We start from the raw sequence: 25,465 nt of genomic DNA, 5'->3' as shown, positions 1-25,465 counted from the left end.
TCCCTTATGTAGCTGGAGGGTCAAGAAGTTGAATTAAACCACCCTTGTAGTAACTCTTAGGTTCTGCCCTCTTGGTCACAGAGATCACCGACAATAGATTTTTAAAAATTGTATTGATTACTTATCCCCAGCTGAGAGCCAGCACACCTATGATACATCGTCCTTTTTGTGGAAAACCACACAAGCAAGGCCAGTTGCACTGAAACCAGGATACTGACTTTTCTTCATTGTTTCAAAGGCTGCTCAGATTCCTGACTGTGTGCCTGTCAACCTTTCTACTAGATGACTTCTCTGGAAGACCCCCTCCCACATCCTTCTACCCTTCCCTCCCCACTTCCTCCACCCCTGCCTTTTCCGTGACTCTTTCCACAGGGATCATGGTTTTTCTCAGCCTCCTCTATCTGACATGCTCCCAGTGTGAGAGTGAGGCTTGGGGTACGGGTCAGTCCAGCTCGGTGAGATCAGCTACTGATCGAAGCTGGTCATTGCTTCTCCCTGGGAGCCACTGTGAATACATGCTACTATGCCCCTGTTATTAACATGTGGTATTGGTGTAGGACGTTTGTTACAATTAATGAGCAGTTGTTCAAAATGTATCAAAAATATTGATACATTATTAACTAAAGTTAAGACTAGTTGACTAAAATTAGATGTTACTGAACATAGCCCTTCCACAGGTTTCAAGCCTGCTCCCGCCCTCTCTGTTTTCAGCAGGGTAGAATTCATTGTGATGGCAAAGGCTGGAAGTGAACTTTGTCTGTCTTTGCAATCAGCCAAGCCCACAGGGCAGCAGATGAGGCTGAGAGCCACAGTGCTCCATAGAAGGCTGCTCATCCGCAACTAAGCAGTGTCTCCTCTGCATTTCCAGAAATGTCTGACTCAAGCTGCCCCTGCCATGGCCTCCTTAGGAGACGGACGTTGTACTTGAACCTAGGGAAACAGTATGACTGGACAATGCAGAGTGCAGAGTAAAGTCATCCAACTTCACAGTGCTGCAACTGTCATCAGCTGGTAATAGAATGCTTTTTTAGAGTAGCTTTAGATTTATAGAAAAATCGAGCAGGAAGCACAGAGAGCTTTACCCTACTGCATAGTTTCCCCTATTATTAACATCCTGCATTGGTGTGATATGTTTATTACAATTGATGAGTCAATTTTGGTACATTATTAACTAAAGTTAATATTAGTTAACTAAAGTTAGATATAAACTAAAGTCTCTCATTTACATTAGGGCTCTTGTAGTTGTACGTTCTATGTGTTTGGACAGATTTATAATGACACGTAACCACCATTATAGTATTGTACAGAGCCGTTTCACTGTCCTAAAAATTGCCTGTGCTACACCTGTTCATCCCTTTCTTCCCTCTCCCAGGCCCCTGGCAACTACTGATCTTTTTACGATCTCTACAGTGTTGCCTTTTTCAGACTGTCATATGGTTAGAATCATACAATATGCAGCCTTTTCAGACTGGCTTCTTTCACGTAGCAATATGCATTTAAGCTTTCCCCATGTGACTTGATGGCTTATTTATTTTCATTGCTGTATAATATCCCATTGTATGAATGTACCACAATTTGTTTATCCATTTACCTACTGAAGGACGTTTTGGTTGCTTCTAAGTTTTCACAGTTATGACTAAAGCTACTATAAGCATCTATATGCAGATTTTTGAAGATAAGTTTTCAACTAATTTGGGTAAATACCAAGGAGCATTATTGCTGGATTGTATAAAAGTATGTTTGGTTTTGTAAGAAACTGAAAAACTGTCTTCTGAAGTGTCTGGACCACTTCATCAACTGGTTTTGACTCCTAAACCACTTTCATTTAGATGAGTCTAATTTTTCCAGGAAATACTTCGGAAATACACAAACTATTAATAACCTGAAACCCTTTTCTCACTGCCCTCTTACGTGGGACTTAAACGTGAAATGCTGGCACCTTCATTCTTCTTTCTGTAGTCTTCCTGCTGGTCTCTGTTCTTGCTAGAGCTAAACCATCCTAGCAGGAAACTTCCTCTTTTCCCTCTCCCTCCCTTTTGCTTCTCATCACTGCCCTTTCCCCAACAAAAGTTAAAGGGGAAAATGGGCTACAGCAGGGTTGGCAGGGGAGATCCCACACCCATTTTCCCATAGAAGAGCTATTGCATGTTCTCCAGGATTTTTGTTTTCCTTTAAAATGCTTTAAATTGACACTGCTGAAAGGTACATGATGCTCTGTGCCCCACAGCTCTGGGGATGGCATGCCTTGTTCCTTACTGGTTTGTCTCGAGTCAGTAAACAAGATTCTGCCCATACAACTAAGTGCATCTGGGGCATTAACTGAACAGCTTTGCTACACATGGCTGGTAAGAACATGTATTGGCCTGAGGGAGATACATTAGAGGCCCTAAAATCTGGCAGTGGACCAAGAGAGAGTCAAATGCATCACCCCTGTGTGTTTCTTCCCTCTTAGGGCTCCCGAGTCTCATTGGAAGCCCACGACTATAAAACACCTGGAGTAGGTTTTGTGACTTGTCAGTCTTGTTACTTTATAAATAGACTTCATGTTGTATAACCTGAATGCTTTGGGTTAATACAAAGAGCCAGACAAGACAGGCACAGGCTGATGACCTGGAGAATAGAGGGAAGAGCTGACAGGAAAGAGAGCATTCGAGGTAAATGAGGGCAGGTTGGATCGCCATGGTCCCTCTGTGACCATTTTCAAGGCCCTAATGAGTAGCCCTGTCTGCTCCTGTGATTACCAGCTTGTTCCATTTCCCCTGAGTTTTGGATACATCTGCCCATATACAGTTGGAAACTAAATGACCTGCAGTTGAAAGGACTTTCTCTGTCGGGGCTCAGAATTTCTCAACAGAGTGCACTATCAATATCTTAAGCAAGACAAGGTTCTGTGCATTACAGAAATCAGAAACTTAGCATCCCTGGCCCCACCATTAAGTACCAGTAGCACCCCCTAGTCCTTGTGATGGTCAGAAAGCACCTCTCTCTACAGGTTCTCAGATGCTCCCTAAGGGGCATCTGCTACCAGCAGTAAGAACCCCCTGGGCTAGCAAGGTCTCCCAGTGAAAGGGAGTGAATCTGAGCACCACCCTCTCCACTCCTCCTCTTCAGCACCTGGAGCCTGCACTTGTTGCCCAGGCCTTTCTCCCCTCCTCGCTTCTTCTCCCTCCTCCTGCCCCTTGCTTCTGGGGCCCAAGGAGGAGAACTTAGAGATTCTGCCAGTTTGCAGTGTGATGTGGGTTGAGAAATGTGGAGCTACAAGAAGTAAGTGTATTTACCCCTTAACTCTTGAAAACCTGTAGTTCTGGGGATTTGTTTCCTCGTTAATTGAACTTGCTTCTTAATCAGCCACCCTTGTCGACTCAAGTGAGCATGCCTAAGGGGTGTCCTGTGGCCAGCCCCAAGGTGGACGGTGGGGATCAGCCATGGAACAGCGTTGTCCCCTTCCCCCATCCCCTACTTCCAGGCTGATGCCACATTGATCTGAGATTCTGCCAAGTCACACTGGTATTTATGTTGGCCCAAAGCCTCACAATGCCTTCTGCAGGGTGGTTCCGGGGTGTCCAGGGTGTCGTGCACCAGGGGGCAGGGATGAGTTTGTCATCACCAAGCTATTCACATGGAAGAAATGGGACAGAGTTCAAGGATTGCTTATTTTTACCTCCTCCCTACTCATACCCTACTTTCAAGCCACTTGTGTGAATGATGCCCACACATGGCCTTGACTGAGCTGAGGGGATGGACCTGGTTTGATTTCAGTCACCAAGAGTCTAACTTTGCTGGCCCGAGTTGCACACCAGCAGAACCACTGCTCACCTGGGCCCAGAGGATGGCAATTCTGAGATGTCACAGGCCAGGGAAGTTGAGATGGGGCCGATGGGTCTTCACAGATAGGGAGGGACTTATAACATCCCCATGGATCCTTCCAGAGGTGGTGTTTGGTTCCTATACTTCTTGTCAGCCAGGTGCCCTCTGCTCAGCTGGTTCATAATGCAGAGGGCCCAGGGCCCTGTGGATATAGCTATGGCATCTGCCACTTTATCCCCAGGCTTGTCCTTAGCCCACCACCCCCATCCCCTTCTTTCTCCCTCCTTGACTCTGGGAAAATCAAGTGTCACCCTTTCCAGAGACACCTCAAGGCCTCGCGTCACAATGCCAGTCAGCTGGAACAGGTTTTCAGAGTACCTCAGCTTGGCACGGCTTCTCTGCAACCTCAGAACTCGGCCCTGGTAGAGCCTGTTGGTGATTCAGCAGCTGGGGAACTTCAGCCAGCCCGAGAGGGCTCGGCGATACTCGCCCTGTTGCCTTGCAATTCCAGGAATTTGGATGGGGGCCCTCAGCCAGCCAGTGTGTGAGCAGGTCTGGGGAAGAGGAAGGTTGACTCAGTACCCAGCCCCTGGTCTCAGTCTTTGATAAGGCTTTAACTCTTCAGAAGAGACAGTTGCTTCCTCCTGGTACAAAAGGGTGTGGCATAGATCTGCACAGGTGGGAACAAGCACAGGGCCTTCCTCACCTCTAGCCAGGTGCGTGCTGCATCCTGGTTAACATTGTTGGCTAAAGATGTTTTACCTGTCTGCTATTTGCTTCGCTTTATGAGAGAGGGTTCTCTTGGACCACCAGATCAGTGGGCAGCCTTATCCTATAAGGCTTTGAAGTGGGTAACATGTTGGGAAGAATACAGGAAGATGTCTGTGTGGCAGCGTGAGGTGTTACATCACAGTGGCCGGGCCTTAGAAACAAAAATGTCTCAACAGGAAGCACCTGGCTCCTCCTCCAAGGGTCTCTGTGCTTTTTTAAATTTAGTTGTTTATTTTTTGCATGCTTTTTCAGATGTTGGGAAAAGCATTTCACCTCCTTTTGCTGCTATGTTACTTCTCTGTTAACATAGCTGCAAAGGGTTATGTAACTACTATGTTACTTCTATGGTGTCGGTTCTGGGCACTTGTTAGGGCATTGACTCTAAAGAGTTAAAAGCATTTTCCAATATTCTCATTTGTCTCTTGAAGCTGGGAAAGATAGTAACCAGCTCTCCTAAATCAGTAATGGTAGGAAATGAGGTCTGGGCTGAGAGAAGGAGGGGCAGGAGGTACTGGTCCATGTGAGTGACCTGATCTTACACCCAGCCCAGTACTGGTGGGTGTTAGGAGATGCAGGCAGAGAGCCCTGCCTGCCAGAGTGGTCAGGGGGCATCATGGAGGACTTGGGGATCGAGTTGGACCTGAAAGGCCGGGTAGAAATGACATCAGGCGGTGAGGAGGCTTTTCTACTCAGAAGAGAAGGAATTAAGTGTTGTAAGAAACCTGTACTAGGTAGACACATTTGGGTGGAAGAAAGGGCTGAAACGGAGCATCAGAGATACAGGAACACCACTGAGTGTGTTTGCTTTGATCATCTGGATTGTAAACTCCTTGGGGCAAGTCTTGCCTTTGCTTGAAGAGCCCCGGGACACAGCGTTCAGCATGAACATTCACAGTGAGCGTTCACTCTCTCTGTCTTAGCCTCCCTGGGAGGCTAAGCCAGGCCTCTTTGGGGTCACTGGATGGAAGTCTTTGTGTTCTCATAAAAGTTTCAGGAAAAGCCAACTTTTAAGTTAAGGGTGGAAAATAAAATATTTCAGGGGTCGTCTCATCGGGTGACCAAACAACTCAGGATCAACTTGACAGGCCTCTTCAGCAGACTTAACTCCCGGCTTTGGATAAGGATGACAGTTCCTTCATTCCTCATGGATTTTTCAATATTCTAGTGGGACTATTTAATATCATTGTTAATAGAAATAGAAAATAGAAAAACACAGATTTAACTTACCACCCAACTGAACAATGGTACAGCCATTTATAATAGAGTTCAATGGTTTTTGAGAATTGGAAGGATTCTTTCTCATAGGAAGGGACTTTTCATTCATTGCTCTCTGCCCAGCACCTAGAACAATGTCCCACTAATGGTGCAGCAGGTGCTTAGTGAGCACTTGTTGAATGGATGAATGTCAGGATTCAAGTGCTCTGTGCAGCAAACCACCATGGCAAACGTCTACCTATGTAACAAACCTGCACATCCTGCACGTGTACCCCTGAACTGAAATAAAAGGTGGCTGTAATCCCCGCACTTTAGGAAGTCGAGGCAGGCAGATCACTTAAGGTCAGGAGTTCAAGACCAGCCTGGCCAACATGGTGAAACCTTGTCTCTACCAAGAATATAAAAAATTAGCCAGGTGTGGTGGCGCACACCTGTATCCTAGCTACTCAGGAGGCTGAGGCAGGAGAATTGCTTGAACCTGGGAGGTGAAGGTTGCAGTGAGCTGAGATCATGCCATTGCAGTCCAGCCTGGGCAACAGAGTGAGACTCCATCTCAAAAATAAATAAATAAATAAATGTTAGAAATAAAAAGTCAAGTGCTCCCCATTTCCACTGAAATCAGAGTAAGAACCAAGACCTAGAGCTGTGGCAGCAGGGATCTAGAATAGAAGAAAGGAATTCCCAAGGATCTGCAGGTTTTCCTATTCCCCATCTGCACACCTCAGTACTCACTACCCAGCCCCTAGTCCAAGTCTTTGATAAGACTTTAACTCTGTTTTCAAGCTGGTGACCTCTTAGAGAAATTCAGTTCAACATACATGTATTAAAGTCCTATGTAGGTGCATTCGGCAGGTGTAAGGATAGAGATGATTTAGCCACAGCTCCTGACCACGCTAAAGAGGAGAAACAGATAAGATGTAAAAACTTCTGAACTGCAAGGCAGAATAAAGTAAGGATTCCTCTGAGGAAGAAATTATTATTTCTGACATTTGAGCAAGGCTTTGAGAGGCCAATTTGATTCCCATGGGTAGAGGATGGGATATGCCGACTTGAGAGATCAGCATGATATGAATGAAAGCTGTCAATAGGCTAGGTACAGTGACTCACACCTGTAATCCCAGCACTTTGGGAGGCCAAGGCAGGTGAATCATGAGGTCAGGAGTTCAAGGCCAGCCTGGCCAATATGGTGAAACCCCGTCTCTACAGGTGTGTGCCTGTAGTCCCAGCTACTCGGGAAGCTGAGGCAGGAGAATCACTTGAACCCGGGAGGCAGAGGTTGCAGTGAGCCGAGATCATGCCACTGCACTCCAGCCTGGGAGACAGAGCGAAACTGTGTCTCAAAGAAAAAAAAAACAAAACTATCAAATGTAGCAGCTACCATTTGTTGCATGTTTATTGTGTATCACTCAATATACCACATTTTTCTCATGTGTCCCTTGTTTAATCTCTGAACAACCCTGTGTAGGAGTTGGATATCTTTATCTGCTTTTACAGTGAAGGAAACTGAGGCTCAGGCAGCTAAACTAAAGTCAGCAGCCGTAAGAAGTTGGGTGAGGATCCTAGTAGCATGAGCCCAAGGCACCAAGCTGGGAGTGCCAATTTTTGTGCAGGGAAAAGGGGCAGTGCTGGGCTGCTGGGGTCAGAGGACCTGACAGGAGGGAATGGGCGGAGTTTAGGTGGAAACGGGGTCTAGGACCAGGTTATGCATGCTAAATCTCCACTCAGCACTTGGGGCTGGGTTCTGTCTCTGTGCTGGGTTCTGTGAGTGGTACGGAGCCCATGGAGAGCTTAGAGGAAAGGAGTGATTTCATTCAGCAAGGTCAGTCTAGTAGTAGGAGCAAAGATTTTTTTTTTGAGCTGTTGGCAAGAAAACCACTCTAACAACTATTGTGATAGTGCAGGGAGAGATGATAGGGCCTGAATTGGGGCAGTAACAGCAGGGATGCAGGGGGATGGAGAGGATGGACCGTGTGGAGGCTGGGTGTGTGGGAGGGCTTGGCTTGGATACTGGGCGAAGGAGAGAGAGGGACTGACAATGACTGCCTAGTTATCAGTCCCGCCCAGAACCAAGGAAGAGGTGGAGGACGTGAGTTTAATTTTGAACGCATGATCTGGGGTACAGGCCTTGGGGAGAGTGGTGGAGATTGGAGGTAGTGTTTGGGCATGGAAGCAGGGGAAGCATCTATGGGATTATAGGGTCAGTCCAGTGCCTCGGTGGGCTGTAGTGATAACTTCAACAGCCTACACTTGTCTGCCTTTGTTGGAGTGTGGAGGATTCCATTTTCTCTGGTAGTTGCTGTCCCATGTGACTTGGACATTTTAAGGGAAAGTCACAGGTCTCAGATTTGTCTTTTTTTACTTAATTTGCTCACAGAAGGTAGGTGCTCAATAAATATTTGATTAGTTAACATAAGTAAATAACAATTTTGTTTTTGAGTGGGAGTCTTGCTCTGTCACCCAGGCTGGAGTGCAGTGGTGCAATCTTGGCTCACTGCAACCTCCGCCTCCCAGGTTCAAACAATTCTCCTGCCTCTGCCTCCCAAGTAGCTGAGATTACAGATACCCACCACCACCACACCCGGCTGATTTTTGTATTTTTAGTAGAGTCTGGGTTTTGCCATGTTGACTATTTAAACCCTCAAAAGGCATAAAGGGCATGCTATGTCAAGATCAGTCCATGGAACATCAGTAGCCTGCAGCTGAGTGACCCTGGGGCCTCAAATAAAACCCTTTGTTGAAGTTGCCTTAGTGACTTCCAAAGGGAGGAGGGTCATGACCACCTCCTCGTCATCCTGAACTTCCTGGAAGTTATGATGAAACAGGAGCAACATGAAGCGCCATCAACTGCTGTGTTCGGTGGGTGCTCACGTGACTTCTGGACCTCATGTGCTCTATTTCATTTTGTTTCACTTAATCCTTGCAAGTCCCATGAAGAGCTGTTATCCTTGTTTTATGGATGAGCACACCAAGCCTCAGCAAGGGTACATAATACAGACAAGGTCTCACAGTGAAGGAGTGGCAGAGCCAGGATTTGCACCCAGGCCTGATGGCAAAGCCCCTTTCTGCTGTGCTGTGACAGGCTAGAAAGTGGTAGGGGGTTGTGGTGCAGGCAGCCATTTGCCCATCTCTCTTGCCTCCCTGATCCTGAAGGTTCATTCTGAATACTTTGTTTTTTGCTATTGTCAGATATCTTTAGATGGATATGGAAAATTCCTATGAGCTTTCAGGTAATGCTGGATCATTTCCTGTGATATCATAGTCATGAAGTATTTCCTGAGATTTATCAAGTTGGAACTTGCTGCTGTCCAATGGAGATGCCACATGGCTGCTTTTGGCCTTAATGTCCTAATCAGTTTGTGGATAGTCCATGATACGCTCATCCTACCAGCCTTGCTCATAGTCCTCCTCTGCAAGGCCTTCCCTTTTTCCTTCTTAATCAGTTCTTACCCTGAAGCCAGCATCCTCACCTGGCTGTCAACCTCTTGGATTTAAAAATATTGATGGAATCATACAATTTAGTGATTTTTGCTATGCAGTTAAAATCCTGTCATCCTTGCAAATAAAATTTAAATGTTGAGATATAATTCATACAGGAAGATGCCATGAACCTGTACTGACTGGCCCTGGGTTCTGTGTGGCCCATTTCTTTATATGTTTGTGCCCACGTGGGAGCCTCTGCAGACCTCTCCCTGAGCAGCGGGATTCCCACCCTCTATGTAGCACTGACTACTTCCTGTTCCTTAGGACCTGCCAGGTCTAAGAATGGTAGGGGAGGAAGGGGAAAACCTGCTGCCCTCTGAATACCTACACTCCCTTCTGCCCTGCCCTCTAGCACAATTCCTATCCTCCGGCCCTGAGTGTGTTCTTCATCCAAAGACTTTTCCTCACCACCTCTTCTGAATCCAGAGCATCCTTCATCCAAAAGGACCTGCTGCAACCTCTTCATCCTCCCACATCCCCCTGAAAACAAAAACTCACCCTTCGCCCCTTCATGCAGGAAGTCTGGCTGAGAGGATCCCAAGCAGGTGAAAGGTAGAGCTCTTGATATTCTAGAGGGAGCAACTGATCCATGCCGTGGAGTAGGTAGGGGCCTGAAAGCAAACACCAGCCCCAGCAGAGGCCAGAGCAGGACATGGTCCACTCTGCTGAGGTGGCCAGGGGCCGGAGGATACTCCTCCCAGCTCCAGGCACTATGGCTGAGTGTCCACAGAAGAGGTGGTCACCAGGCCAATGGGTGGTTGAGGATGAAGGGTGTCCAACGCTTGGACAGCCTGGGTATCTGTGCAGAATTGCTAGTCCCATGACTGAGTGAGGGGTTGGAGTAGGGGTGTCCTGCTCTGGGGCCCAGGGGAGAGGGGTGTCCAGCCTCTCTCAAGAGCATTTCCCATTGACACATCAGCACATAGGTTTCGGGATAGCTTCCCTTCTGGGGACTCATGAGCTAAATAGGTGAGGCTCCTTTTTACCTTGTTTCTGTTGGGAATATTTACCTGAGTACCAAACAGCTGAACTATAAGCAAAGAACACTTGTCCTTCCTAAGGGCAGACCAGGTTCCCACTCTATTTTGGGGGGCACGGGATCAGCCTTTCATAAGAGTTTTCTTCCGTTGCATGTGGTTTTCCCCTTGACACCACCCCCTTCTTTTCTTTTTTCTTTTTGAAGTCCACAGTCTTGGGATTCCCCTCTTTGGAGCTATTTAAACAGAAATAGGATGCCAGCAGTAGTGGCCTAGAAGGGATTCCTAGAAACCTTCCTGTCCTGAGGGCCTGTGGCAGGCAAGGGCCAGCTTTGAAACTTAGGCAGGAGGAGCCTGTGGCTGTGGGCCACCAGGCCTGTGCACTGCGTGTCTCCCTGAGCCACTGCATGTCACCGCGGTCCCTGTGGCTATCCTCTCCCCATCCTTCCTTTGTTTGGGATGACCCTTGGAACCTGCCAAGGTCATGTGTTTCTGGAAGGCCCCCACTCAGCCCGGCTTTCTAAGCACAGTTGTGTGGCCAGAGGGCTGGGCAGCTGGTAAGCCTGGATGCTCATACCTTTGCCCCTCAGTAGACCTTGTTCATGGCAGGGAGATTGGAGGCAGTGGGAGAATCCCCAAGAGGCAATGCATGGCTCTCAGGGAGAGAGAGATCAAGGCTCAGCCACTGGCCCCGCAGAGTCTGTTGTTTGGACTCACTTGAGGTTTGTGACTGCTGAATACACACCTGTGTCACAATTGGCTATGGTCAGAAGGACTGTGGTGTGGTCTGGTAATTAGACACTGTCTTGTGCATGGGAGTTGAACACATTTAAGTTTGAATGTGGCTGCAGGAACTTGGGCAAATTTCTCAACCTCTCTAAGCTTCGGTTTCTTCATCTCTATGATTGGGCATTTCTACCAGCTGGACCAGAAGGTTGGGAGGCACCTATGTCATGAGTTGTTATGAGGACTAAGTAAGAGAACACATGCAGAACCTTAGCACTGGGCCTGGGACTAGGTCCAGTGCATATGCACCTGCACAGTGAGAGACCTGAGCCCTGTCCTCCTGCTCCAGGGTCCTCTTAGGCTCACCATGTAATGAAGACGAAGCAGAGGCCTTGCCGCTCATCACAGGGCCTCAGCTGATGCTGGGCATGGATCAAGATTGCAGAGTGAAGCTCAGGGCACCAAGAAGTTGTTTTCCATGGGAGCGTGAGGGTATAGAAAGGACCTATTCTTCTTGTGTTGCTCAAATTATGAATAAAAAGCCAGTGTCTTTCATCTGTGGAACATCGTGGTTTTGCAAACTTTACTTCATTCCCAAAACACCTCTGTGAGTTTGGCAGCTGCGAGCTCACAGGTGAGGAACAGAAGGTGAAGTAACTTGCCCCAAGGCTGGGGAGCAGGCCCCCATCGCACACCCTCATCTTCCTGGAGCAGTGGTGCTCATCAGTGCCTTGTCCTGGATTCAGCTGCACAGTGTTTGCTTTCTTGTCTGGGTTTTGCTTAAGCAGAGGCTAACATGGAGCCCAGGAACCATGCTGACTGGGTTCGCCCTGACCGACAGGATGTGGAGCAGGAACAGGGTGTGAAAATAATTCATTAGTTCAGGGGCAATTGTTGACAGGCAAGTCACGCTTCCCCTCAGAGTATGCAAAGCATCCCCAGTGTCATCCTTGGACACTATTATGGGTCACTGGCTGACTTTAGCCAAGGGTAGTTTGCGGCAGTGCCAGTGAAGTCAGAACGTGACTGTTCCCCAGTGGGCAACCGCTGACTTTTCCCGGCTTGGATGGGGATGCCTTGTTTTTACACTGGCGTGTGGGTGACAGAGGGGACCTGGGAGCCTTGCTTCCAAAATTAGCATCTATTGGAGAGCAAGAAAGAATTGCACAGGGAAGACATGCATGATTTTACTGATTTTCTCTCCCTGTCCCCCTGCCCTGCTTCCAACTCCAACCCAAACATCTGGCTTAGGATTCTGTAAAAGTCTTTGGGAGACCTCCTGTAAAAGCAGCCTGAAGTTCTTATGTTTCTCATTTCAGAGGTTGAAAGAACATTGGGAGCATGATTGCTTTATCTATTCCAAGTGCTTTTATTTTTTCCTTTGAGAGTCAGGACTTCTGTGTCTACACCCTAAGTGAAAAGGGGCAAGAAACCCTCACAGCCTGCAGAGTAGGGGGCTGCATCGATCCTGTAACAGACAGAACTTTGCTTGTTTCCTGTGCTGACTTGATTCATCTGTCTTCTGGGCTAAACTATCAGAGGCCCAGCCCCTCGGCATGGCAACCATGGTATTTTTTTGCATTTCAGTTTTGGGAAGTCATTCTAATGTGGCTCATGCTGGTTGCATAACTCAGAAGAGTTCCTTCTTCATTGGAAGGTTGCTACTGTTTCCAGAAACCTCAAGTACTGTAATCTGAAGGCACGAAAGGTCATCTATTGGCAAGGCTGGCTTTATGGGCATGCAACCTGTGTAGGTCACACAGGACCCCATGCTCACAAGGGCCCTGAGCTTGAGGTTTAACACTCTGCAGTTGCAGTCTTAAAAATCTTGTAGTTTTATCTTTGAATTTGTGTCTTGTAGGTGAAGTCCAGTGGGACAATACAGTATGCACTGGGGGCTTAGAGCCTTGGTTCCCATGGTCCTGCCTATTACTATCTCCCTACCTCCCCTAGGTTTTCTTGCTCCTTGCCATGCTCTGTCCCTGGCGGGGCCAGGACACAAAAAGGGTTGGGGGTAAGTGCATGGCATCTCAGGGTACAGCATGGTGGCAGCTGTCCCCATTCTGGACTGGCAGCTCCATGGCATCTTCAGTGGGCAACTAGAGAGAGGTGAGCTGCTTGACTCCCCCTGATCCAGGTACCTAGTACATCCTGGCAGGGAGGAGGCAATATCCTTAAGGGGTCACCCATCCATCTTGGGTTGGGACAGCAAGTTCCTGGAAAGAAGAGATACCTGACTAGACCCCTCAACCCCCAGCTGGGTCACAGCACATTGGTCCGGCTGCCAGCTGGAAGGAAACCCCAGAGGCAGTGGATCCTTTGCTCCCTTACACACTCTGTCCCTGGGGTGCACCTGTGAGGGGCTGCACTCAACCTGCGGGTATCCTCATACCCAAAGGACAACAATGATGTAAATAGCAAACAAACATGATGACATGAACAACAGGGTGAAGGTACTTAATGTCACGGAAATGTACAATTAAAATGGTTAAAATGGTAAATTTTATGTTATGTGTATTTTCCCACCATAAAAAATATATATATATATATATATATATATATATATGGCGTTAAGAAAAAACAAAAGCCAAAACCACCCTGACAGATGGAGATACTGGGAAGAAGTGGAAGGCTCTCGATTTCAGTGCTTTTCATGGGCACTTTCTTCCTGCTTTTTCAACAAGGGGCCCCATATGCTAATTTTGCACTGATATCCACAAATTATGTAGCCGAGCCTGTCTTCCGGCCCCTCTGTAAAACCACCGAGCATTTGCCTGTCAAACGGTCTGCCCTCTAAGCGTCTGAGGACATCATTTGCCAAGCAGATTCTGACCTTTTCCCTCTTCTCCTCCACCCAACAGGTATTGTGTTGGCCACGTGCCAGGCCTTGGAGAACAGCACGTCCCTGCTGAGTGGTGAGTGCAGCTGCCCTGGGTGTGTGGATGGTGTGTGGGAAGGGAGCGGGCCTGCTGCTGTGTGGAACCTCAAGAGCTCCCTCCCTGGCCTCCTGCCCACCAAGCACACGCCTATCCCAGAGGCCTCTCTGCTCACTCCTCAGGGGCGAGGTGGCACTCACTGGAAGGCCTTAACTGCAGGCCCAAGTGGGGGCTGCTCCTGGCCCCCTCAGGGGCCTCCCCTCCCTGTCTCTCTTCAGCTGTTCAAACAATTCCTGTGGGCAAGTGTGCGAAACAGGGCCTGCAGGACCCCAGAGCCCGGGGCCAGCCATGTTTTCCTCACTCTCGTAATAGTCCACCTGAAGTAGAACCCAGATTTCTGAACCCCCATCTGCTTCTGCCTGGTGACCTTTGTTTAGTTATTTTCGGTTTACATTTAATACTTGTAGTAAAAAAAAAAAAAAATCAGTATAATTATATTATATTATATTATATTATATTATATTATATTATATTATATTATATTATATTATATTTTAAAGATCCCAAATCAAAATAGTGGAGAGCTTGGGACATGTACGAGGCAAACCACCGGTGGCCGGTGGTCACAGCACTGCAGGGGAGAAACCTCTGTTTGATTTGCATGTTGCTTTTGCTCTTTCTCCATGTGTGTTAATATTTTTATGCAATTAGTCCTGGTGAGGAAAAAATGTGGATTCCTGCTTTTTAAGCTCAAATGTTGGGACTGTGCATTGTTCCATGTTGCTTGAAAGTCTTGAAATCTCTTCCCTTAAAATGTCATGCTGTCCCCTTAAAGTGAACATGTGTGATTTAAGGAAACACTCCCCACTGGATATTTATGGTGCCTCTAGTTTCTTAAGTTACGATGTTACCTATTCATGCCTAGAAGCTTTTTCCTCCTTTTGGATTCTTTCCTCAGAATGCATCTCCGGAAACAGGAATAAATACAGATTTCTGACCCTTGGTACAAACTGCCAGATAGCTTTCCAAGTGAATGGTGCTGATTTTTCCAGTAGTGTGTGAGTGCGCCAGTCCCACGACTCCCTGGTTAGCATGGAGTGTGTTTCACTAACTTCTGCTCCCATCTGTTACTGCACTAACCTCCTGCTGTGTCTCCATAGTTATTTCAGGGAGGTTCCAGTGGGAGGGGTGGGTTTCTTATCTATTCATAAATTCTGTAGCCAACTACACTGTGTCCCTGGTACCTTGCTGTTCTCTTCCAGGCCTTTCCCTCCAAACCCACTGGAGGTGACACTGCCAGTCCCAATGGGTACCACTGCTGCCGCAGCCCCACCAGCCCCCCTTGCTACTGTTATCCTTGATGCACTTGGACTCTTAAGGTGCCTAAGCCACTTGCTGGTCCATGATGACACAGGAGAAAATGCTTCTCCCACTCTGTGTCATGCTTTGTTGGGGCTGGAGGTAGAAGGGTGTGAGTGTGTCCACCCCAAAGCAGTGCTTCTGGAGTCCAGGGTCTACTAGGGTTTCCATAAAGCAGTACTTTCACTTTTTCATTACCTCCCATCCACAAAGGACTCAGATATGAACACATAGGGAGGAAGAAGAGGATAGCTTAGTAACTCCATGCCATTCTCAGAATTGCCCCAACCCCCTTTCTAGAATGCACTTGCCCCAAGCTTCACCTTCTGTCCCTCCTACAGATAGACCTCTGGTGACCTCCCCAAACACTAGAAAGTACTGGTACTCCAGCAACACTTACACACTGGGTATCATTTGAGAGAACCTGGACACTGAGCCAGTTGGGGGTTGCCACTCATTTGATACTTGTCACTATTATCTCCAGGCATCTCCATGGGCTGAGAAGCCTCCTGTGTTTTCCTCACCCTCCCTGCTCTCTTCTAAGTCAAATTGGGTGGAACTGAGGTGTAAAGGCCTTGAGATTAAGCCAGAAGGGGGTGATGGAGTCCTGTGCCCCAGGCCTCTCTCCCTAGTTTCCCAGCTCTCTGGTGGAGCCTTCCTCCCGCTCCTCCTGATTCTCACCCTAAGACCCGGTAGGCCAAGAGCCAGGTGCTCTATTGAGTCAGGTGACAAGTTGCAATGATGGCGAGTGCTGACGCTGCCATGCATAGAGAAGGGGGTCCCCTTGGTTATTTGACACCCCCCTCCAAGTCTCCTGCAATTAGTCCTGGTGAGGAAAAAATGTGGATTCCTGCTTTTCAGACAGACAAGAAAAGCCTAAGGGATATTGCCCTTGAGCCTGTTCTCCAGGAGCCTGGCATAGCTCCTGCCTAGGCCTTTTGGGGTTCCCCAGGCCTTGCTGGGCAGATGTGAGCAGACCTGATACATTTGTCCAGAGCGGGACTATTCTTTTTGCAGTCATGAACAACCTCTGTTCCATCTTTTCTTCCTGAACTTCTTTCTATGAGAACATCTCTGAGGTTTACTTCCCTTCATTGTGATGTGTGGTCAGAAAACAGCAGGTGAACCCCTGCTGTGTTGCATATTACCCTGTAACTGGCTCGATGCCACTCTGGGGCCTGAGGTGGTCTGTGACAGCAGAGGCAGTGCCACACCTTCTAAAGTCCAGAGAGCCTCAAGCTCCCCGGGTTGGCTGGCAGTCTGCAGAGAAGGGAAGTGGCTGCCCATCTGCCCTCTCTGTTGCTCTCTGTTTGATGGGTCACTGAGCTACAGAACTTGTGCCCCAGGGCCTTAGAGATTTAATGAAATTACTCTTTCCAGAGTTATTTACTCTTGGCCCTGCCCAGTGAGACCCAGACATGAATCCAGAGAGGGCTGGGCCAGGAGAAAAGTCCAAGTGGTGATGACTGTGTTATAGTCACACCTCCAAAGGCTGGGGCTTTATGACTAGATCAGGCTTATGCTTAACTTTCTTTTCTTTAGGGTGACCTTCCTGTCTCCTAGAGGACTGCTCAGGCCCTGGTAGGCCTTCCCACCCCATCCCACCCACTCTTTTGTCACTGCACAGGGCTGAGATCCTGTGGTGGGCACAGCTCAAACTGGGGACCAACTCCCACCAGCCACACTCGCTGCCTGTCATTGTAGCAAGTGTGTGTGTGTGTACTCATGACTAATAAGTAAAACTCCCTGTTAACATTGTATTAGAGAAATCTTCATCCACAGAAGAAGAGAGAGTAAAATCAGTTCCTGTATACCCATCACCCAGCTTTGACAATTAGCATCGTTCTGTCATTTTTCTTTGATCTATTCTCCCGATCCTTCCAATTTTTCCCTTTGCTGGGGTATTTTAAAGCAAAGCCCACTTCACTTGTAACACTTCAATATGTATACCTAACAGATAAAGGCTTTTAAAATGTCACTGCAATTCCATTACTGCACCAGCAAAGGCAATGATGATTCCTTTTTGTTAGATGCTCAGATATGGAAGGTAGATGATGCTGTATTTAATTTTGTACTACTTCGTTTTAAATGCGTTTACTTTCATGTTTTTTTTATCTTGCATTCTACTTATATTTCTTTTCAGGTGAACACTGTTTTCATAAAACGTATTCCTGTCTCTGCTGGGTGACTTTCACATCTGAATGCCCCTAACTCCCAATGCTCTGGATGCTGGTGGGCTCCTTTACTCAGTCCCAGAATCAATCCAGAAACAAACCACCCAGAAAAATGTAGATGGTGTGAAACGATCCCCACCAGTTAGGTGTGAAAATGGGTAATTTTAGAGCAAAAGCCATATGGACTTTGCCCATGATGTACATTGGCAGGCCTTCTCACTCTAAGAGTTGACAGGAATGAGAAATAACAATGGATGTAAGATAGGTTTTGATACATTCCTGAGTGACAGCACTAGAGCATAGGGCAACAGGAACACTCAGGGTGAAGCCCTCACGCTTTAATGGAACATTACGGAGAGAAAACTGTCAACTCCGTGTGCTAATCAAAGGTGTCAAATGGGCTCAAAAGAACATGGGGCTTTCTTGTGCATTTTTTTTTTTCTTTTCTTTTTAGAAATGAAATCTTGCTATGTTGCCCAGACTGGTCTCAAATTCCTGGGCTCCAGCAGTCCTCCCACTTTGGCCTCCCAATATGCTGGGATTATAGGCATGAGCCACCACGCCTGGCCTGTATTGTGCGTTTTGGGAAAAAAAAAAAAAAAAAAGTTCTGTATTCTTATTACTTGACCATTGCTCTTGGCCTTTCTTCTGGACATTTCATTGGTTTCTTCCTTTCTCTAAGATCCCCAAATATGGAGGGAAGATGATGCCAGAGTTACAGGAAACTGGCATTGTCATTAATAAATGCTTCTCAGACAATTTGAGTGGGACAGCAGAGGGATGTGGTGCCTGAGGCTGGAGGTAAGAAATCATGGGTTTTGGGTCATTTGGTCTCAGTTTTTTCTGAGTTTTCTGAGTTGTGTTTTTTGTTTGTTTGTTTGTTTGTTTTTAGCTTTTTTTGCCCAGTCACTGGGCAAGTTAGTTTTCTGGTTCCTGTTTGGATTTGTTTCCTCATCTATTGGACTTGAATCAAAAGTGGCCTGTGAGATTTTTCACATGACCACACACTGATGGATTGGTAGAGAAGACTTGGAGAGCCGGGGTGGGGAGGGCTATAAGGCTGACTGCAGGTTTTTAGGAAGTACTGCACTGATCCATTGGTGATGCCAATTGTCACAGGCCCAAGGTAGGGAAGTGGTAGTGTCACGGGCACATATTTGATTTTCTTGGAACCAGACGCTTTTTTACATTCAGGGTCAAAGATTCTAGTTGCTGGAACTATACAAAGGAGCAGGCTTTCTCTGCCTTCCCCTCAAGGAGCCTCCCATGCAGGTGAGAAAAGACAGCATGGGAACCCATGGCGGAATGTGTCACAATGATATGGGCAACCTTGGCTGACTGCTTAATGCATGATTTAGAAAATAGTTGCCATGGGAGTGAAATCAATAGTATGGCTGGGGACAGAGTATTTTTACCAGTTGGTTGTCAATTTGTAAAGCATGCAGAGAAACATTAGCTGGAGGCAGGACAAGGGTGGCAGCACCTATAGCTTAGAACACCTGTCACACCCTCTCCAGGAAGGAGTTATGACCTATCTTCAAAAGACACTTTTAAATGTCCCTTAAGAGGGACAGAATGCACCCTGGTTAAGAAGTTGTTGGGTGGCTACTTGCTTAACCCTGAGAAATGTTGCACAGTTCCCAGGCTGCCCATCTGGTTCTCAAATTTTCATGAGACTCACTCTAATGACCAAGGGGGTGTGGTGAGGGCATTACTCAGGTGCCTGGGAGCCAGCCTCCAGGCTTCCATCTGCTATCTTTCTTGCATGAGCTGGGTACTCAGGGCAGCACTTTAAACCTCTGAACTTCTGCTCCTTCCTCTGGCCTGTGTCTAGGGACACCCACCTGGAATCAAGGCATGTTTGAAGGCGTGCTTAATTTAGTGTCTGGGAGACTTCTGAGAGGTGAGGATGAAAGAACATGGAAATTTACAGTGCGGTTATTCATGAGGAATGTCACCATTAGCAGCTGGCTTACGGAGATGGTGATCAGATCTCAGTGGTGACCCTGGGCTTAAATACGTTGAGGTGGCAAGTTTGAGCTGGGGTTGCGCAGAGGGAAGGCAGATGAGATTATAGGGAAAAGCCTTTGAAGGCTTTACTTGTTTGGAAAACAGGTAGAACGTGTGTCAGCCAGCAAGCAAGCGATCTGGTTATTGCTCATCTCGCCTAACAAAAGCTTTTCAGAACTGCGAACTGCTTCCCCGTTCCATTGTCTAGAGTTTTCCCACGTGGAGCTGAAGTCATTCTAAAATTAGAAGGCTCATGTGTTCTACCCAGGTACTACATTGCTCACCTGCTCCAAATATGTGTCTATAACACAAGACACTTGGTATGTCTTAGTTTGGGAATAAAACCACATATACCTATTGTGCTTACTTTAAAGAATGCTTAGAAGAGCGTTAGGAGGGAATGAGGAATTCTTCCTTTCCTCTCCAAGATTTATCTTTGTTGCCACATTCTCATTTCACCTTCTCATTTCACCTTCTACTTTTTGCAAAGAAAATTATGCTGGGTCAGTGCCTTTTGAGCAAAGGTTGCTCAGGGTAGTAGACAGAACACAGGATATGCAATTCAGAATCGTAATTCTGACTCACTGGCTGCAACACCTTAATAGAGCTCTTAAATTTTCTTGAACCTCAGTTCTGCCATCAATAAAATGAAGGAGTGGAATGAAGTCAATGTCTTTTCAAACTGAGTTACAGAATCACTTTACAGATTATAACCAATATTTTTAAAAGTGGAACCGAATAGTTTAGAATAGAGAATTTTAGAGTACATTACATGTAGGAAGGACAGGTACCGTTTCATGACTCTTGTTTTATTTATTAATAGATTCATATATTGGCATTCTGCCTCACTTTACTTGCATGAATTACATCCATATCGCTTCTATAATTTCCAGATAAGATTTATTCATAAATAAGAGCTTAGACACTTGCAGAGTAAGTGCCACAAATCTTTCTAGACCTATAACATTCCCCCCTTCATCTCCCTAGTTTGTTTGTTTGTTTGTTTTTGAGATGGAGTATCACTCTTGTCACCCAGGCTGGAGTGCAATGGCACAATCTTGGCTCACCACAACCTCTGCCTCCCAGGTTCAAGTGATTCTTCTGCCTCAGCCTCCCCAGTAGCTGGCATTACAGGCACCCGCCACCATGCCCAGCTAATTTTTGTATTTTTAGAGGAGACAGGGTTTTGCCGTGTAGGCCAGACTGGTCTCAAACTCCTGACCTCAAATGATCCACCCACCTCAGTGTCCCAAATTGCTGGGTTTACAGGCGTGAGCCACCGCCCCCGGCCCTCCTAGTCTTTTATAGTTGTCTTATCCACCCATAACTTGACAGCAGTTCATCTTCATTTTTCCAAAACTCTCTACTTATAGAAACAACAGCTCTTTTCTTATGCACAGATATTTCATTAATTTACATAATATGTAATTAACTTACATAAGTACAATAATGAGTACAGCTGACATAAACAGGTTTGGCAACAAATGCAAATGGCCTCTTGGTAAATATATAGCCTAACTGTTGAAAACAGAAATAGGCTGATAAACTAGAGTCAGCAACTGAGCTTTTGCATGCTGAGGGCATTGGTGCAGATGCTTTAGCAAAGAAATGGAGAGTATGGGGTTGGGCAAGTCAGGGGCTTGATTTAAGCAGAGCTCAGTTAATAGAGCATCTACCATCTTCGAAAGAGGCAAGGCAAATGACAAAACTAATGGATGTGGATATGGACATAGCCGCCTGAGAAATAGCTTAGCATTAACAGTGAACTGAATTCCTTAGTATTAGTAAGTGAAAACTTAAAAATTGTATATGCCCTGTGACCCGACTATTGCACTTAGGGATCTGTTTTACAGAACAATCAGATGTTAGGTTATTATCCAGTAGAGTGAAAAGTAGCCAATGTCAACAAGAGGGAAATAGTTATGGAACAGGTAGACAGACAGGCTACTATATAGCCCTTTAAAATCATGTTGATGAGGAATGTTTAAAGATTGAGAAAATGCATATGATATATACATAGAAAAAGTAGTATATAAAATTGGATGATGTAACTCAAATTTATAAACTACACACAGAGATGCAAAAATACAGGGCATGTAGTTGTTCACATTAATGATCTCTGGTTAATGAGACTATACATGAATTTCATTTGCATTGTGCTTTCCTGTTTTTCCAGTGTCTAAAAAGAAAGAAGAGGCAGTGGCCGCCCTGCAGTTCTGCTGGTCAGTGTGCACTGAGTGCAGGCTACCTCGGCCTTGCAGTCCAGTGACTGCAGCTGTCTCCGAGGCTCAGGCAGTACAGCTGTTTCTAGAGCATGGGGAAACAGTGGTGCCCTGCATGAGGGACACCCATTTTTGTAGCTTGGCTCCTAGGCCTCATTCCTCTGCACAGCAGCCCTCACAGGACCTTTGATGTCTGGATGAGTTGGCCCCAACATTTGCCACTTGGCCTCAGAAATCTGGGAATGTTCATCCAAACTCTTCTTCAGTGCCTGTGACTCCTAAATATTGATCCACTTTGCAGAAATTTCAAGTACTTAACACTTCTAGGTTTCAACAGAGAGGTTGGGCCTTTCTGGGCACCCAGGTCTATGGTCAGTCTCTCAAATGTGAAGACTCTGAAACCAGACAGTCCAAGTTCAAATTCCACCTCTGCCACTTACTAGCTGTGAGACCTTAGGCAAGATACTTAACCTCTCTGTGCCTGGCTTCCTTGTCTGTAGAATGGGAATAATAATAGTACCTATCATAGGGTTGATGTGACAATTAAGAGTTGACTATAAAGCATTTGCAACTGTTTGTATACCCGGCAGCTACTCTAAATGTTAGCTGCTGCTCCTGTTATTACTACCCTTACTATCATTACTGGTGATGCAGATAGTGTGAAGCAAAGCTCTACCTTTATGGTTACTTTTTGCCACCTGGAGGTAAGTCCTACTGTAGTGGTCTTACATTTCAGTGTGCATAACAGTCATCCTGCTGACTCTGTTGAAATGCAGATTCCTAGGCCCTTACAACATGCGATCCAGAAATCTGCATTTTTAGTCATCAACCACATTTTGTTAGAGTTCGATGGGAAGATGAGACTGAATGTTCTGTCCTTATAGGCTGAGATGCTCTCACCAGAAGGTGACAGCACTTCCCCGTCCCCCGAGTTCTTGCTTTACCTCAGCCAGGCAGTGCTGGTCGCTGGGAGTCTGTGAAATGTGTGTGACCCAGGACTGACTTTCTAGTATTCACCCAGGACTTTGGTAAAGAAAAGCCAAAAACCTCAGAACTTGGGCCACCTCAAACCTCAAACATCTTCTCTCTCATTGGCCTTACTGTGATGAAATGATGAACACGGTGGCTTTCTGGTAAACATCAGCTCTGTTTTCTGGCTGTGCAAACCTAAACTCCTGGCTTCTGAGTTCGGAGATTGATCTGGAGCATCTAGTTATTTACTGATGAGGAGACCTGCAGCTATTTTAATCCAGCGAGGCTCAGATGTCCCCACAAGCAGGCTCTCCCACCATTTGCTTTATGGATTTGTTCAGAATCTCCCTTCCTCGTTTCCTATCTTGAAAGTTACGGCCCAATTACCTTATCAGAGTGTGTAATGGAAAGTGATTTCACACATCAGGCCTTTTTATCACCAGGCTGCATTGACTAAAATGTTTCTTAAATACCAAAACACAGGAGAAAATGGATTAGATGAAGTAGAATGGAGGGCCTCAGTTCTATTCACAATGTAGCCTGGGGCTCAAAAAGGGAAAGTTTTTTTTTTTTTTTTTTTTCCTTCCTAGTTGTCACTTAGCAGCTTCAGGAGGAATCCCTCTTTTTGGGTCTTTTTTCATTTTGACTTTTAGGGGCTTGGATTTAATGAACATCTCTCCCTGCCTTGCACAGTAGGTCCAGAAAGGTATTTTTAAGATCTTGAAAGTGAAACATGTCAGGCATTGCTATGAAATCTGCCACAAATGAATCTTCCTGGTGTTCTTAGGTATGAAAAATAGAAATATAATTAATCACCTAACAGTCCATGGGAGCCTCTATAAAACTCAGTTTCTAGCAGGCTTTCTACCTGATATCCTGTTAAATAAACAGCCCAGCACAGTGAAAGGCTCTAGAAACCTAGATGCACACCTGAACAAATGATAACCAGATTGCAGTTGCCATTGTGGGCAATTTCTCAAGGTTTGAGCCCTTGATCAATGCTTCCCAACCTTTTTCAGAGTAAAGATCCATTTTTAACATCAAAACTGTGTGAGACCCCACAGAGAGTAGTTGTGCTTTTACTATTAACCTAAATTATATATATATATATATATATTTTTTTATTTTTTTTTTTTTTTTTTTTTTTTTTGAGATGGAGTCTCACTCTGTCACCCAGGCTGGAGTGCGGTGGCCAGATCTTAGCTCACTGCAAGCTCCGCCTCCCGAGTTCCCGCCATTCTCCTGCCTCAGCCTCCCGAGTAGCTGGGACTACAGGCACCCGCCACCTCGCCCGGCTAGTTTTTTGTATTTTTTAGTAGAGACGGGGTTTCACCGGGTTAGCCAGAATGGTCTCAATCTCCTGACCTCGTGATCCGCCCATCTCGGCCTCCCAAAGTGCTGGGATTACAGGCTTGAGCCACCGCGCCCGGCCTTAACCTAAATTATATTAAATAAATTAATAAACATGGTCAAAAGCTGCTATGAGAACTCAGTGACACTTTAAAATGAATTTGTATTTTATCAATCACAATAGAATTTATATAATAATATGAATTAACATTTATAGAGTACTCCCTATATGCTGGGTGCTGCTCCATTTAGCTTTATTTATTTCTACAACAACTCTAAGAAGAAGGTACTACTATTAGCTCCATTTTACAGTTGACAAAATTGAGGCACAGAGAAGTTAAGTAACTTGCCCAAGGTCACCTAGTTAGAAAGTGGCAGAGCTGGGATTTAAACCCAGGTAACTGGTTGCAGAATTCTAAGCACTTCACCACTATGTTTCCAAAACGTACACACACACAGATACACGTACATCTCACTCAGACCACAGATGTTATTTGAGGGGAGATTTACAAACACTTTGCATTAAATAACTGTGTGACTCTCTTTCTTTCCCTTCTCCAAGACAGATTGGAAACCACTTTCTTGGGTTTTTAACCCTTCATTTCATTAAAATTTAGACATACAGCTTAAAGCCAGGTATGTGTGTGTATAACTATGTGTGTGAGTGTGTACATATATACAAATGCACATGTGAGTATATGCATGTATGTATATCTATGCTTTTATTTTTATCTTATCACAAAACTATGGAATCTTTTCTGTGTGTGTGTATATGTTTGGTTTTGGTTTTGATACAGAGTCTTGCTCTCCTGCCCAGGCTGGAGTGCAGTGATGCTATCTCAGCTCACTGCAACTTCCGCCTCCTGGGCTCAAGTAATCCTCCCAAGTAGCTGGAACTACAGGCACATGCCACCACACAGACTAATTTTTGTGTTTTTTGTAGAGGTGAGTTTTTGCCATTTTGCCCAGGCTCATCTCGAACTCCTGAGCTCAAGTGATCCACCCGCCTTGGCCTCCCAGTGTTGGGATTACAGGCATGAGTCCCCGTGCCCAGCCTGTATACATTTTCTTCCACTCAACAAACACTAACTTGTTTCCTTCAATGGACTTTGTTCTGTGGTGTCTAGGTTCTTATTATTATTAAATGTTTTTGCACAAATCTGGTCACAAATAGATGTTTCATAAAAGAGTCTTTTCGTGAATTGACTAAAGATGACTGTGTCAGTAGGCTTGTGAAGCACAGGGGATTGAACCTGTCAGACTCGAAAGTCACAGAGTCAGTGCGGATGAAAACACAGTCTTCCCTCTCCTTAGCTTGATTCTGTGCACAGAGCTCGCCATCTGCTAGCCACCTTGGGTGTATGTCCAAAGACGAGGCCTCTAGGTCACAGCAAATGCATCGTTTGATTTCCGCTTCTCATTAACATGTGAGGAAATCATGCCTTTTTATTATTTAAATTTGGCTTGATGAAAAGTTGCCTAAAAATAAAAACTCTAAGTATTTGGTAGCACAGTGGTTAAAGTCA

General features: G+C 45.9%; 1 protein-coding gene across 3 annotated transcripts in view; it reads left to right on the top strand.

The window, feature by feature from the left end:
- The window catches only part of TGFA (transforming growth factor alpha), a 107,374-nt gene that overhangs the window by 24,325 nt on the left and 57,584 nt on the right, over positions 1-25,465 (top strand). For all 3 annotated transcript variants that reach the window (XM_010361903.2, XM_010361904.2, XM_010361901.2), the window contains exon 2: positions 13,838-13,891. In XM_010361903.2, coding sequence (XP_010360205.2) covers positions 13,838-13,891 — 54 coding nt within the window. The remainder of the gene's footprint in view (positions 1-13,837; positions 13,892-25,465) is intronic.

This window comes from Rhinopithecus roxellana, chromosome 17, assembly GCF_007565055.1.
Source record: "Rhinopithecus roxellana isolate Shanxi Qingling chromosome 17, ASM756505v1, whole genome shotgun sequence".
In the NCBI taxonomy this organism is placed as follows: Eukaryota; Metazoa; Chordata; class Mammalia; order Primates; family Cercopithecidae; genus Rhinopithecus; species Rhinopithecus roxellana.
The sequence above is the reverse complement of the archived record's forward strand: the minus strand, read 5'-3'. Positions and strand labels throughout refer to the sequence as shown.